Source organism: Photinus pyralis, unplaced genomic scaffold, assembly GCF_008802855.1.
Source record: "Photinus pyralis isolate 1611_PpyrPB1 unplaced genomic scaffold, Ppyr1.3 Ppyr1.4_LG7, whole genome shotgun sequence".
Lineage (NCBI taxonomy): Eukaryota > Metazoa > Arthropoda > Insecta > Coleoptera > Lampyridae > Photinus > Photinus pyralis.
This window is the reverse complement of record NW_022170738.1, coordinates 29,115,755-29,129,887: the sequence shown is the minus strand read 5'-3', so window position 1 is coordinate 29,129,887 and position 14,133 is coordinate 29,115,755. Positions and strand designations below refer to the sequence as shown.

General features: G+C 35.3%; 2 protein-coding genes across 2 annotated transcripts; one reads left to right on the top strand and one right to left on the bottom strand.

Moving 5' to 3' along the window:
• Window positions 1-4,195: 4,195 nt before the first annotated feature.
• On the top strand, window positions 4,196-8,809 carry LOC116176158 (torso-like protein). The gene is made up of 2 exons (XM_031494634.1): window positions 4,196-4,227; window positions 8,200-8,809. The coding sequence occupies exons 1-2, from the start codon at window positions 4,196-4,198 to the stop codon at window positions 8,612-8,614; spliced, it is 447 nt and encodes a 148-aa protein (XP_031350494.1). The 3' UTR covers window positions 8,615-8,809.
• On the bottom strand, window positions 8,746-11,123 carry LOC116176874 (tetratricopeptide repeat protein 5-like). The gene is made up of 9 exons (XM_031495686.1): window positions 10,956-11,123; window positions 10,743-10,875; window positions 10,477-10,694; window positions 10,187-10,429; window positions 10,084-10,137; window positions 9,846-10,031; window positions 9,405-9,583; window positions 9,111-9,255; window positions 8,746-9,051 (listed from the first exon to the last, which is right to left on the bottom strand). Exons 1-9 carry the CDS (start codon window positions 11,034-11,036, stop codon window positions 8,932-8,934), a joined length of 1,359 nt encoding a protein of 452 aa, XP_031351546.1. The 5' UTR covers window positions 11,037-11,123; the 3' UTR covers window positions 8,746-8,931.
• Window positions 11,124-14,133: the final 3,010 nt, after the last annotated feature.

Below are 14,133 nucleotides of genomic sequence, written 5' to 3'. Positions count from 1 at the left end.
AGTTTCTGAAACTCCAAAATGTAGACGCACTGCAATATCTGTTATTAAACCGTCAAACTTTGTTCGAGAGTTAAGATATTTATCTTTTTCCAATTTCTGAAGATACTGTTTTAAGTACGGGAATTTTAGGCGTCACCCCCATTAACATTTATATTGCGACCTTAAAGCAACGGCGCTGTCGTATTAATTAAACCCAGACAAAAGTTTAACGAAGCGTTAATTATTCCAAATATTCTATAAATTAGATTCAAATCTACATTTGTATTACGGACAGGATTCGACAATTAAAGAAAGGATGCAATAGGCCTCTAATTTCTCTTAGAAGTATTAAATTTGCGGAGATCAAAAACCAAGAAGGAAATTAGAAAAGTTATTTACTTTTAGGTTTGTTTTATGTAGAATAAAAGGAATTGAAATTGAATAAATTAGCATATACTTCCTTGGGTTGGGTATAGACCGCTCCAAACATTTCCATTTTTATGCGGAAACACATAATGTAGTACAGGTAGTATTTATTGGAGTCGCCTTATCTTAATGGTCTATCGAATGTAGGGTGAATTATCGCGTAACACTTAAGTAATTTTCATGCGTATAAATTATTTACAAAATTTACACCCTCAATTACTTTCATTTCCGAAATACCTGCAGTGTATTTTTAATTTATTGTGTACTAAGGGCGATAAAATCTAGGAATCCTTGAATTTATTTCGATCATTTTGGAATCCGTTCCACGCTGGCTCCTCCTTTTCAAACTTGTATGAACTTAATTACATCAAATTCTCGTTAAAACTACAAAAATAGTGCTTGGAGACAAATCCGCTAAAATTAATTTGGTGGGTCCCATTCAGTTCTTTTGCGTTTAAAACAAAAGTGCCAAGAATGGCTCAAAGTTGTTTGGGAAAACGTCAAAATAATCAACGCCAAGCAAATGAACTTCTTCCATCTTCGTTGAACGCGCATACTTTCTAATAAACATGCGCCTCAATTTAATTGATAATTATGTGATTTGTTTATATAAAATTAATTATATTAATAGTCACATGAACAGGCCCTTTTGATAATGTAATATAGTAATACTTATCACTTTGACATCGATGTTTAGACTAACTCTAAACAGTAGACGCAGTTCAATTTGCTTCTAATAAACCTTATACCTAGAGGGCATATCATATTTTACAGTAAGAATGCGTCATATGCGCGTTTATTCCTTATCACCGGTGACTAATCCTGTATCGACGTGATGGTGCCTTGACATTGTTCATTTTTTACACTTTACGTTACCAACATAGCATAATATTTTCTTGTCCAGTATAAGACGATCTGAGATTGATAATTATTTTACTGGAATTTATTTTTTTACTTATGATTAAATGTTTCTTCCTTTCGCTGCTTTACATAATCAAGGAAATTGCTGCAAAAAAGTCGAGATCTTTTTTCTCATTAAGAAAGTAATAATTATAACTTTATTGAAACATTCTTTTTTAAATAGTAACTGGAGAGGGTTTACGTTCAATGGTCCTTCGCAAATGAAAACAGAGCCCTTTAGAGCAGTATCTTGCATATCCCAGCACTTCTTTGTCCTACGGGAACAGTGCAATATCTTGCATGATCATCACAATTTTAAAATGTAATTTTTAGATCTCGGTTTAATTAACTTGAAGGTAGGTGAAATTATTAAATAATTTCCACCTTTCATAATGAAATTAAAAACAAAGTCGTGAAAAGTATACAATTATAATGAAAGGCAGTTACATCTCGACAAGAGGCATAAATTTCGCTTAGGTATACGATCCAGTTTAAACGAATTAAGTAAATTATGTTTATTTTCGTTTAACTGAATATTAAAGAATTTATTTTTCCATATTCAGGCTTTTAACAATACAAAATTGAATGAAAGGTGAAATAATAGTATTATACGTACGTTTATTCATTTATTTTATAGCAAATCTTAAAATGACATTTTAATAGGTTTGAATGAGTAGGCTAAGCCGTTCTTTAACCGTAAGGATAGATAAAGTAAAACAAATGATTGTGCATTCTAATGACATCTGGCATCCTTATTTCAAATGCACGATATAAAATGACGTTCAGAACGTATGACAATTATGATTTTATGGAAACAATCGCGATGGCAGAACCAAAGCTTGCTATTTTTGACGTCTTTGAATTAAATTCAGAATTGTCAGAAGCTTTACAATGATTTATATGGCTTCTGCTATAAAATAAAGTTTTGTATTATACACGACGATAAATGGAAACTAACCATCTCGTGAAAGTTAATTCACTCAATGGTTAAAATATCCCTTTATCGTCTTGTATAATAAATAAGCATTATTGTAGCTTACGAACTAATTAACGTTAAAATGTCATTTACAGGATGTCTTAAAGCGAGATTTTGAGAGGCATCTGTCCATTAATCAGCTTGAAAATGATTCACGAATCAAAATTTTTTAGCAACGGGCCCATTCCTGTCTTAATGATGACGTCGGTATGCAAAACTTTCATATATATGATCCAAAATTCATCCAAAGAGGTTTAGGAGCTTCCATTAGATCCCAACGAAAAATGACTTAGTGCACATCGCCGGAATTACATTATTAACATAATATATTGTAGCAAATATTCCAGACATTGGGGCGCCATCAAGGCGATAAAAGATTAATTCACCGGCGAAAAAGAATAAAAGCGTGTGACGCATTCTTTCCTTGATGTGATACGCATTTTTTCGAAAATGTCCGTGATTTTTCCTAGAAACTTTTCGTTTACTATAAGCAAATTCAAGCGTGTTTAATAGCAGCTCCAACATCGATGCCGAAGGGATTATTAGTAAAGTTTCGCGCTTGTCTGTTATAAATGTGAGTACCTTGTTAGTGATAGGTAATAAGTATCCCTTATAAATCAATCTGTTCAAGCACTGTTATAAAGTCATTATTAATTTCATTATTTTAATTCATTTTTATATTTAGGGGTTTCCACCCTCAATATAATGGTATTAAATTTAGGGATGACATTTTTACATATTATAATGTAATTAAACCATAAATGACGGGTCTTAGGATTTTCCCTGCAGTCGCCAAGGACAGAATATAATAAATTTATTCCTTTTTTTTGCACCATACTGTATAGTAAAACCGTGATAAATAATAATAATGTTTATTTATCCTGTTCCGACATAGAGATGTATAGAACAGAGTCAAACATGAGTAAGTACAAATCGCACAGGGTTTTCTTTTTGTGGTTGTAATGATTTCTATTTCAGCCATTTTAGGTAGGTTCGTATGACTAATATCAAGCAGACTGTCAACTATGCCACTTGGATTTCAAAAGCTCGGTACTGTAATAAATTATCTCAGGGGTCATCAGACAATAAACATGTTGGCTTACCCTATACTTACAATTTGCAACTCTGGGGGAAAACTACAAACAAAGCCATCTAACTTTAAAGTCGACACGACAGACGTTTCGAGGCACTTTTGAATCTCGGTAGCAATCGCTTGATATAGATGGCACGAATGAACTCCCACGTTGTGTAATCGGTTCTTTTATGTTTTTGATATCAGGAAAACCTTCTGCAGGACAATAACCCCGGCATAGCCCACACAAATACATGAAATAACACAACTACGGCAACAAAATGCAAGAGAAAATACAGAAATAAAACATCACAAATTGTACAAATAAATCAGGTAACCAAATCGAATGCATTCATAAAAACAACACACGTGCAAGTAGAAAACGATAAATCAATTTAGTATAAAAACAGATTATAACACATGTACAATCAATCGAGATAACACAACTCATGAAACGGTAAACTGCATGAACAAAAAAATGACGCATCAAAAGCATAGCTCTACTCTAAGCATCGACTTACAAGCATCTACAGAGGCATAGTCCTGGCACAGATATCTGTGGTCCTGGTGTCGTTGCATTCCAAAGTATGATATTTGGTAGAGATGTTCTACAGACCATGGGGAATAATTCCTGATATGGAGCCACCTCAATTTTTTCCGTAGGGACCCTATCGGAAGTAACGCGAACTTATAGAAAACGCACTGTAGCGTCTATATTGTTGGAGATAACAAGATTAGTATTTTTGTGAAAACTGTTAGAAATGATCAGATCCACAAATTGATATTAAACATGATCGGAAGTGATCTTTAAAACAACCGAAAGTAATACAGTTTTGTTGAAAATGTCGTCCATTGTCGGAGGTAACGATGTAGAGTAGGTAGTATAATCTGTTTGTAATTATTGGATCCACAATTGGCGTACGGCCTGACCGGAAGTTCAATTCCGTGCAACCGGAACTGAAATTCCCTGCAACCGGTGGTGGAAATTGATATAATCCATCAATATTTTACACAAAAAGTGTAACACATATTCTATGCAAGGAAGTCTTGCGGTAATAAATTTACAGTTCCTTGTGCAGGACCCAAAGCAGCGGCAATGGATAAATTCTAAACAATTCTCTGAGGCCTCAGGTAACAGTGCATTTCCAATAAAATTGTATTACTTCCGGTTGCTGTATCAATTTGTAGATTTCATCAGTTCTAACATTTTTCATAGAACACTAATTTGTTATCTCTATAATGACATACAGTGCGTTTTCTATAACTATGTATTAATTCCGGTTTATCACTTCTGTTAGGATCCCCACGAAAAAATGTTAGGTAGCTCAATATCTAGAAATGATCTCCATGGTTTAGAGTACCTACATCTCTCCAAAATTTCATGCATTCTTCACGAAATGCGCGATTCTGCCAGTTTGGGGTCTAGGACAATGGGGGTTTACAGTGTAGTTGAATTCCGCAGTTCTAATTTAATAAGCGTGTAGCTGAAACTATAAAACATTTTTTTGGACAGTAAAAGTTTATTTAAAAATAGAGGCTGATTAGCAAAAAAATAATGAACATGTGCGGTTTTAAAGGTTTATTCAAAACGATATGATTGTGGCGGGCTCTGTGACGTAATAAGCCCGACCAATCAGCTCCTAGAACCATTCAGATGACATAACGACTTGGCAATATTGCAGGAGAATGGCATTTATAACTTGCGTCATCTGTCACAGGCACTTGTCACTTTCGTGCTAGATGCAGTTAAACATCCCTCTCAAAACGTCAAATGTGACAAACGTCAGACCCTCGGGTAAGGTTGCCAGCTCACTTCTACGTGATTGGTTGTAGGTTTGTGACGTATTTAGTCTGAAGCGTTTCAAATTCGGACTAAAAACACAGCTTTTCAATAATTTATTTTGGGTTTATTTTACTCGCAAATAAAAATTGAGGACACACGGGTCTTTTTATTTTTAATGTACTTTGTAGATCAGAAATAAAAAATGAAGGCGGGATGAGCCCATTGCCCGAAAACAATTTCCCGAAAGACAATTCCCCGAAAACAGTTTCCCGAATGGACAATTGCCCGAATGGAAAATTTCCCGAAACACAATTGATCGAAGATTGAAGAACAATTGACGAAAGGAGAATTGACCGAAAATTGTATTTTATCACAACTTTATAAATTTAATAAGTCCCTACATCCCATTAGTCTTAACACTATAATGGTTTCAAATGCCTCCACAACATCTGCAGTAGGAACGAATGCTAAGGCTGACAGTAATCGGAGCTTTAAAGCAAAATCTGCATCAGTTTCGTACCTTCTTTTTAAACCGTCTGACTGAATTCAATAAGTGACGTTAATTAATTATTATAGTATTAAGACTAATGGGATGTACTTATTAAATTTATAAAGTTGTGATAAAATACAATTCTCGGTTAATTCTCCTTTCGGGCAATTGCCTATTCGGTCAATTGTGAATTGTCCATTCGATCAATTGTGTTTCGGGCAATTGTCCATTCGGGCAACTGATTTCGGGGAATTGTCTTTCGGGAAATTGTTTTCGGGCAATTGTCCAGGAAGGTATTTTTTTTTACTTATGGCGCATTACTAAAGTGACAAATGCCAGCAACAGGTATTTAAGTGAAAGTAGATCATCACAGATACAAACACACATATTAAAACAGAAGAAAAGTTAATTAGAGGGCATCCCTTCTCGTATTGCTAAACACAAGTTTTGCAGCCTGCACGAAATGAAAAACGAAACATATACAACGACAAATGCGGTGCTTTTTTTCACGGAAATAATTGGTTAGATCAAACATCCAGGGCGACATCACACTGATAATCCACTCACACGTGAACATGTAAAGAAATACTTAAAGAAACAATATAAAGGCATAATAACCTGTACAGTATGACAAACAAACATGATTCAGTAACGATACATACCTAAACAAAATGTTGAAGTATGACCGAATTTGATATCAGCATTTTATGCAAACCTTACAAATGAGAAATAACCAAATGTCCAACTCCGCTAATACAGGATATGCGAGTTCGAATTCCGAAGTTGTGGGGAAGAGTCAATTTTCGCATGTATGCGGACGCGTCTATCGTTTTTAAATATATGCGGCCGGAGCAACAAAAATAGTCCGAACCGTAGTTTTTATTTTTTATTTAAAAAAAACTGTTTTTGCATAACACTTCTAAAAAATTGTTATCGTGGAAATCGATAAACTTCGCGCTCTCTCTCTCTCTTAAAAATGGTCGCACATGCGCAAATAGACTGTCGACGGCAGTTTCTTTGAATGTAACGCGTCTTTAGGAAGTCATTGACGAGTGAAGTAATTAGTGTAGGTATGACATGTGCTCTGCGCGTAGGAATTTTTATCGATTTTTTCGATGCCGGTAAAATGTATATTCAAATTTCAAATTTTCAAAAACTAAGTTTGGATTCGTTACTTAAAATTAAAATTCGTTTGTTCACAGATATACAATGATTAAAAAACTGGCATCACTTAAATAATGAGTACTGCGTATACAGGGTGTTTCAGATGCAGTAGGATTACACGTTATTATTGAAGATTTTTTTTAAATTTTTATTGCATATTGTCCCAGATGAACAATAAGTAAATTTTGTAATAAATAGCGCACTAAATTAACTAAAACACGCCGAGAGCAATCCACTGAAAACTCTCTTAATTATTGAAGATAAAGAAAAATTTAAAGAACCGGTCCGATTAAAAGTTATAATAATGACTCCATAGTTATCTACAAGTTATAAAAAAAAGTTGAATGTCAAAATGAAATTCAGACGGCCATTACAGGCATAACTTTCTTTTTTTTAAATGGGTACCATATTGGATTTTCGCATTTTCGCAAGAAAACTTTTCTCTTTTTGATTATGTAAGATATTAATTATTTTTGCCTGTAAACCAAGTAAGCTAATCTAATTTTTTTAGTCGTTTATCTTTCGTCGTTAAATAAAGAATAAAGAAATATTTTTTAGTCATCTAAAAATTAAGTACGCGCCAACAGTTTTTAATAGGCGAAATATGTTTAGTCTTCATTTAACAATGAAGGGTCAAAGAATGATTAATTAAAAACTTGACCAATAGTCTTGATAAGCAAAAGTAAGCCTAACGAATTATGCACTTTACTCAGTCATGAGATACCTATATCTTACATCGTTGAGAAGAGAATAAAAGGCTCTCTTTAATCATGTAAAAATCCAACATTGCACTCATTCAAAAAAAGGAAGTTGATATTCATACGTCGGTAACCGCCATCTTCAATGTTAGTTGGACATTATTTTATTTCGAAGTGCGAAACTTTCATATTAACCTTTTTTGTGTAACTTTGATAATTATAGAGATATTTAATCTTTAAACTGCGTATTTCAGGTTTTTTTTAAATAACTTTTATTATTTTTTGTACCTATCCGTTCACATTTGTAAGCAGTAAAAATTCATTTGCAAAATTCATTTCTAATTCCGCACCCCAAAAAACCGCAATTTGGAGAGGTAGCGACTATTGGAATGTTTTCCGTGTGAAAGTACCTACCTACCATATTTTACTGACCTAGGGGAGTTTTCGGCGAGATTTGAGTCAAATGAAGTCCAGCCAGTGCGAATGTTCGCTGATTTGAATAAGGTGCGAACGACAACATTCTAATTGCGTAAATTCAGCCAATTATGCACAAACAAGTAACCCAATAGGTATGTGTTAATGAAATTAGCCATAAAAACTACAGTACCTACTGCCGGAGTCTGTTTTTGTACCTACCTTTTGCATCAACTATCAACTTGTCTTTTATATTTTGTTTGCTGCTTTCTTACCTTATAAATCTTTTCTAATAAGTACTTTCTTTTGTTTGCAGGTGTTTGTGTACGAACGCACGGTTTATCGTGAGATAAAGGAGAGATTAAAAACGCACGGAATATCAAACCTGAGTTCCGTTGAATTATCAAACTTCTTTAGTCCATGGTACGCCCAGCACATGGGAAAAATCAAGGTGGCAAGCGGAAACAAGACGGTGGAAAGTTGGTGTCACACGAAGCTGCGCGTTCACTACTACATATTCTCATATCCCAGTCTTTTAAAGATACATTCCAATCCGCAATTGTTGAGCGTCTTAAATGGTCTCTTGCAAAATGAAGCACTACTTCAACTCGACATGCGTTCGTTAGCACCTGCGTTTAAGGATCCGGAAAAGCAGCAGTGGTTCGAAGAGGTACTGGACAATTATTTAAAATTATGGGAAGTCAATTTGTGACGGGAAGTGATGGCATTCAGTGATTGCGTATTTCCAGTGGATGTGATAACCGAGTGTGATAAACTTGACGCCTACTTGTTAAGGACATATAATCACGATACTCAGGATTAGAAAAGAAAAACAATTTTGTATAAAATAAAGCGATTTATGTCTTCGAGAGAAGAGAAGGGTTTAGAAATACAACTTACAAATTTCCGACATGTTTTTTTTAATTAATTGGTCCACTATACTAAGTAAAGTTAAAAAATAATCAGACATTATAAAGTTAATCACAGAATTTTAAGTAGCGATCCGGTCACTGTACGATTAGTCGAAGATCAGGTGAATTTCTTAAATATTGACATTTGAACACAAGCTTGTGTGTCTTTCCCTAGTTTTTTGCCGTTTACCACCATTACTCGAGGGGTCTCGACGCGAATAAGGCGAAATTTGAACCTCTGCAAAAAAAGTGTTCAGATGACAATCCTTGGAGCATATTTGACTGTCAAATATCTACCTTATTGCCGTATTTAAAATCTACATCAGTGACGTACGGTTCGGGAATAGCCACCGAATCGCCAATGATCACTCCTCGACTTTCAGCCAAATTAAAAACGGTGACGGCGAGACAAGTTCCTAACTTACTGACCAAACAGAATGTACTAAAAATGATTAGTTGTTAATACCAAAAAAAAAGCCATTATATAATTTATAATTGTACATAGTTACTATTTATAAATGTACTCTCACTGTAAAAATGATCAATGTGTATATATATAGAAATTAATATTTAGTAAAGAGTGTAACTTACAAAGGTACTCCGTCTTCATTGTAGACAGAACAAACTACTTTTCCCAGAATGACCTTTTCCTCATTTAATCCCTCTTGTAGATCTTCGAATTCGATGTGTTCCAATTTGACGGTGGTCCGTCCGCTGAGTGACGTATAAGATCCGCCACCATATGGTCCTAGTTGTTTGGCATCTATGGACTATTCAAAAGGGTTAATAATGCACTAAGTATATGGAGCTTTAAATTCTTATCAATTTCAGGGATACTAATATTAATACAATTGGTATGAGAGTTCTACTGAATAAATTTCCTAGTAGATGAAAAGACCTGCTCCGATGTAAATATGTCTACTAAAAACATATCACTTATTTATCATTTATTTATATTCATGTGACACCAAAAAGTCAAAAGCTGTCCATTATTTGCATCCCAAAATAAAAGGCTAAAAGTAATTAACCTGCCTGTGTAATTTGCTGTAATCGCTTAGCTTTCATTCTACCGGAGTTATTGACGAAATCCGTAACTTGCTCCAAATATTTTTCCAACTGAGTGGTTTGGACTTTCGGCGGATCCCAGCCTGGCTCGTACGATGACGCAATATTGAAAGAGTTCAAGGCCATTTCGAATTCTTCCTGGTACTTCAAGGTCTGCAAAACAATTTCTACAAAATAATCGATTAAATCGAACTAAAAGCCTTACAATCGCTTTGTTGTAGTGTAAATCTGGATTACTTTTGGCAGCAATGTCTTTTTCCTGCAAAAAACTGTGATTAGCATCAGTACAGCAGGGGGCAAGAACTCACTGCGTGTATATATGCGTTCAAGCATAACTTTAATGTCTTAGGAGACTGTGATAAGCCGAAAAATGATGATAAATGTGCATTTCCTAGAATAATCCACGAGAGGCCATCATTCGGATCAAGTTGCACGGCCTCCTTAGCCAAAGATAAACCATACTCGACAATTTTTCGTTTTTCCTCTGCGTTTGCAACTGATTTCTGTCTAGATGTCATTGATAAATTCCTAAGAGACACTTTATTCTTACCCTAAACAACACTTATTAGCATAGACAAAGGACACAAAAACCGGTTACATTATTTAAAGCTCCATTAAAACAGTTTTCCGCTTCCTTAATATTGTCATTTTTCCAATAGCATTCGCCTAATTCGTTCCACGCCTCCACTAGTTTTGGATCTAATTTTACAGCCTTGGACAGGAAATCTTCCGCTTCCTTAGAGTAGTGAGGTAAAACGTTTAAGGCTTTACCTTTCAAATAGTAAAATGTAGCTCTGTGGGCCTTCACCACCAGGTCTGCATTGTATGCTCGTTAATCAACTGACAATGTAATTTGGTACACACCTTGATGTTCGTTTAACAATGCCAATGTATCGTCTAACACCTTCTGCACTGCCTGATTTTTGTGCTTTGCTTCGTCGATTGAACGATTCTCAAAGTAATGATCACGGAATCTGTATAACGCCTCCACTTTATCCTGTAATCAGTGTCAATTAGTCCAATATTGAATTTGTGGGCGCTGTTTAATTGAACACCTGTTTCAATTAGGTCACTTACGTTTAACATTTTTAAAGTATCATCAACGTTCACATGAATCCTTAGAGATGCCATGTCGTTCTCATCTAAAGAAGTGCACATTTTTTAAATAAAATTATTGTAAAATACTTATATCTAAATTCTTAAAACTAAAAACAAATTTGAGGTTATCTTTCAATGTAGTTAACATTGGTAGTGTCTCTGCAGCTGGCTGCGGGAGTTACGTCAAATGCAATGGTTGCATTCGCAAATTCCTAGTACTAGCCGGTATAGCTTAATTTGGCTCTTAAATCAAAACATATTGGATTTCTGTATGTTTGATGGTTTCCGAAAAACAACAGTTGACAAATTTGTTGCACTTTGGTAACTTTGAGTGTGCTACTAAAAACAACTGATTAATTTCTGTTCAACTCCGACCTGCGCCATTGGTTACAGATGAAAACATTTTTGTCAAAATCAGTGACTGATCACGGATTACCCAAAAGGTACAATAGACCACAGCCTAAAGGTCCAAACGTTTGTGGGAGCCAAAGCGATATTATCGTAATGAAAATGCTCCAGGGGTTCACAAAGGCACAGAAATTAATATAGTTTAGTGACCGTTGTTGGATTAATCCGCCTCTGAGGACGAAAGAAATCAAAATCAAAGTTGTGTTAGAGAATTGGATAAGGTTTCAACTGACTTTTCAGGCGACCAACCATTAAAAGTCAAATGTAAGATTTGAAGGCCTGTAGTAGAGTTTGCTATTCCAAATGCAGTGGTGCCTGGTCTTTATCTGTAAATTTTAGTTCTTTAATTGATTGACCATATAAGAAGCTAAGAAGGCAATCCGAACTTTTTACGATTTTTCCATAACTTTTAAAACTCTTTTCCGGGCATTATAGTAGGCTTTTCCATGGTCTGTAACCGTCAATAATTGTTTTGCCTGAAGGGGAGCATCAAATCCGTACTTTAAGAGACTGTGGAAGACACTAAAAGGCAATCTGAAACCCTCTCGTCTCCCAAACATCTACCGTAACTTCATACCTCCATCTCTAAGCCTTCCTAGAGCTGTTTGGATATTTCCAAACGCATTTGGACCTTTACGATGCGATTTTATAATTTTTAGACGTTTTCTAAGGTTTTTTGGGCTCGTTATAAGTCCCTTCCAAGAACTGTACAACGAGCGTACATATAAAAACAACCTCAAAATGGCTTTAAAAATGTAAAAACTCATAAGGCATCTATGCAGCGTACTAGAAAATTACATTTTTCCCATTTTTCCGGTTTCCCGAATTCAAAAATAATTAATGAAGTCATGCGCAGATGCAGAAATTTTCAAGCTACAGGAAACCTATTTCCAACTTAGCTCTAAATTCATTATGGGAGAAAATAATTCTGTATAAAGAAATCCCTATGGTGCGTAAACCGTTTCGACACTATGCATATGCTCTGAAAGTAATCTAATAGGTTCGGGAAGAGTTCTAAAAGGATTTAAACGTGCTTTAGAGTGCAACATCATTCGAAGTTTTTTTAGAGCTTTATAGACGTTTTACCGAGTTTTATAAACTTACATTTCTCATCTGCCAGATCACTTTAGGTTCTCTGGAAAGCTTTTTTTCCAGTTTTTTTCAAGAACACACCAGACAAAACCTTTACTAGAAATATTCAATATTGTTCCAGGGTCTAGCTCTAGCCCGTCTAGCTCTGACAAGAGCATAGAAAGAATAAAGTGCGCTTATGCTTTTTAACAATGAACGATATACAAAAAGTACCTACTATATTCCACTGTACGAACGGCGCCCCTGTACATATAAGTTCGCGGCAAAATACGCATCGATACGGTAGCCACTACCATCACCTAAATAGATGGCGCAATCTGTGGCTAGCTTTCATTCAAAAATCAATCGTCGTTAACAACCGCGCGTTTAGATGGCGCGTTTTATAAAGTAAGAAACCGAAAAATCTAGCAGTTCAGCTGGACGAGTTGGCGCAGTGTCGTTGCGCAGAAGGTTGTTCGTGGTGCAGTGCATTGTTATTATTACAAAGGGTAATCTTCGAGCTACGAAGGTGTAACTGTTTTGAAAAAGTGTTGTTATTAAATAAAACGTGCTTCTCGATTATCGTAGTCATGTTTCGGGAGGGATATATAATGGAGTTTTAAGAAATAAGTGCACCTGCAGCCTCGAATACGAGGAGTATACGATGGAGTAGTGTTTTTAGTGTCCTACATTATTTTTGCTCAAAATAGTGCCGCCTCTGATTACCTGGATATCTATTAGGGTACAACAATGACAGTGAGAAACATCCCTGCAGATAAGGTGAGTTTTATTCTTAACCGCACCCTTCCTGTTGGAAATGTGGTTGCGAAGACATACGTGATACGGCGACCTACTTCTTTACCCCACATATTTTTTCTAAATCTGCACAAATGTTTATAACTAATGCGGGTGATAAGAGCGATTAACGCATCTTCGTGGTAGCAATTGATAATCAATTCGGCACGTAACCGCCTGCGATTTCACAAGTGCCTCGTTTCTTTAAAGCAAGTTTTCATTTATCCGAAACATTTAAAAATAAAATTGTGTTATTGTCAACGAACTGCATGATTCACCTCCGAAGAGGTTGTTACCCCCCTCCGTTCAATTACCATGAAATACTGTTATTGCTGTACTTCCCACAATTTGATTGTTTTTATTATTGTTGTCGGACGTTCCACGGGATTTTAGTACGACGGTTTCCAGGAATGTTTTTAAATTTTTTAAACGAAAGGCGCCGAGCGAATTAAAATTTCAATTTACAGAATCCAGTATATAATGAAAAACCTCGTCGAAACCCTTGTGTAATGAGAAGTTTGCCTGATTCCAAGTCTTTTATTATTAAATTTTCTCTGATGTATTTTAGATAATTTGCTGTCTTTTTGTTTGACCCGAGCGAGACCCGAGGTTTGACCATTTTGATAGGACATTTCATTTATTAAAAAATGCTAAAAGTTTTAAATATACGAGCGTGTTTTTTTTTAAATATTTTACCTAACTGTGAAGGAATCCGTACAAAGGGCCCAAAAAATGTATGTTAGCACTATGCCACCAAAAATTAGTTGTTGCCGAGATACCTTTGCAATTTTTGTTTCCATGGGAAATCGTATTTAATTTCAAGATCCAAAGGCGATTTTCAGCAACTCATTTTTGATCGCCCGTTATACCGCTTTCATTCATT

What these genes read in the sequence shown, in the direction of transcription:
- LOC116176158 (XM_031494634.1), top strand. Translation starts at nt 4,196, where the DNA reads ATGTCGTCCATTGTCGGAGGTAACGATGTAGA. An exon ending in GTCGGAGGTAACGATGTAGA is followed by an intron (nt 4,228 to 8,199) that starts GTAGGTAGTATA and finishes TTTTCTAATAAG; the next exon opens with TACTTTCTTTTGTTTGCAGG.
- LOC116176874 (XM_031495686.1), bottom strand. Translation starts at nt 11,036, where the DNA reads ATGTGCACTTCTTTAGATGAGAACGACATGGCATCTCTAAGGATTCAT. An exon ending in ATTGTTAAACGAACATCAAG is followed by an intron (nt 10,695 to 10,742) that starts GTGTGTACCAAA and finishes CATACAATGCAG; the next exon opens with ACCTGGTGGTGAAGGCCCAC. An exon ending in GATTACAGCAAATTACACAG is followed by an intron (nt 9,584 to 9,845) that starts GCAGGTTAATTA and finishes CCTTTTGAATAG; the next exon opens with TCCATAGATGCCAAACAACT.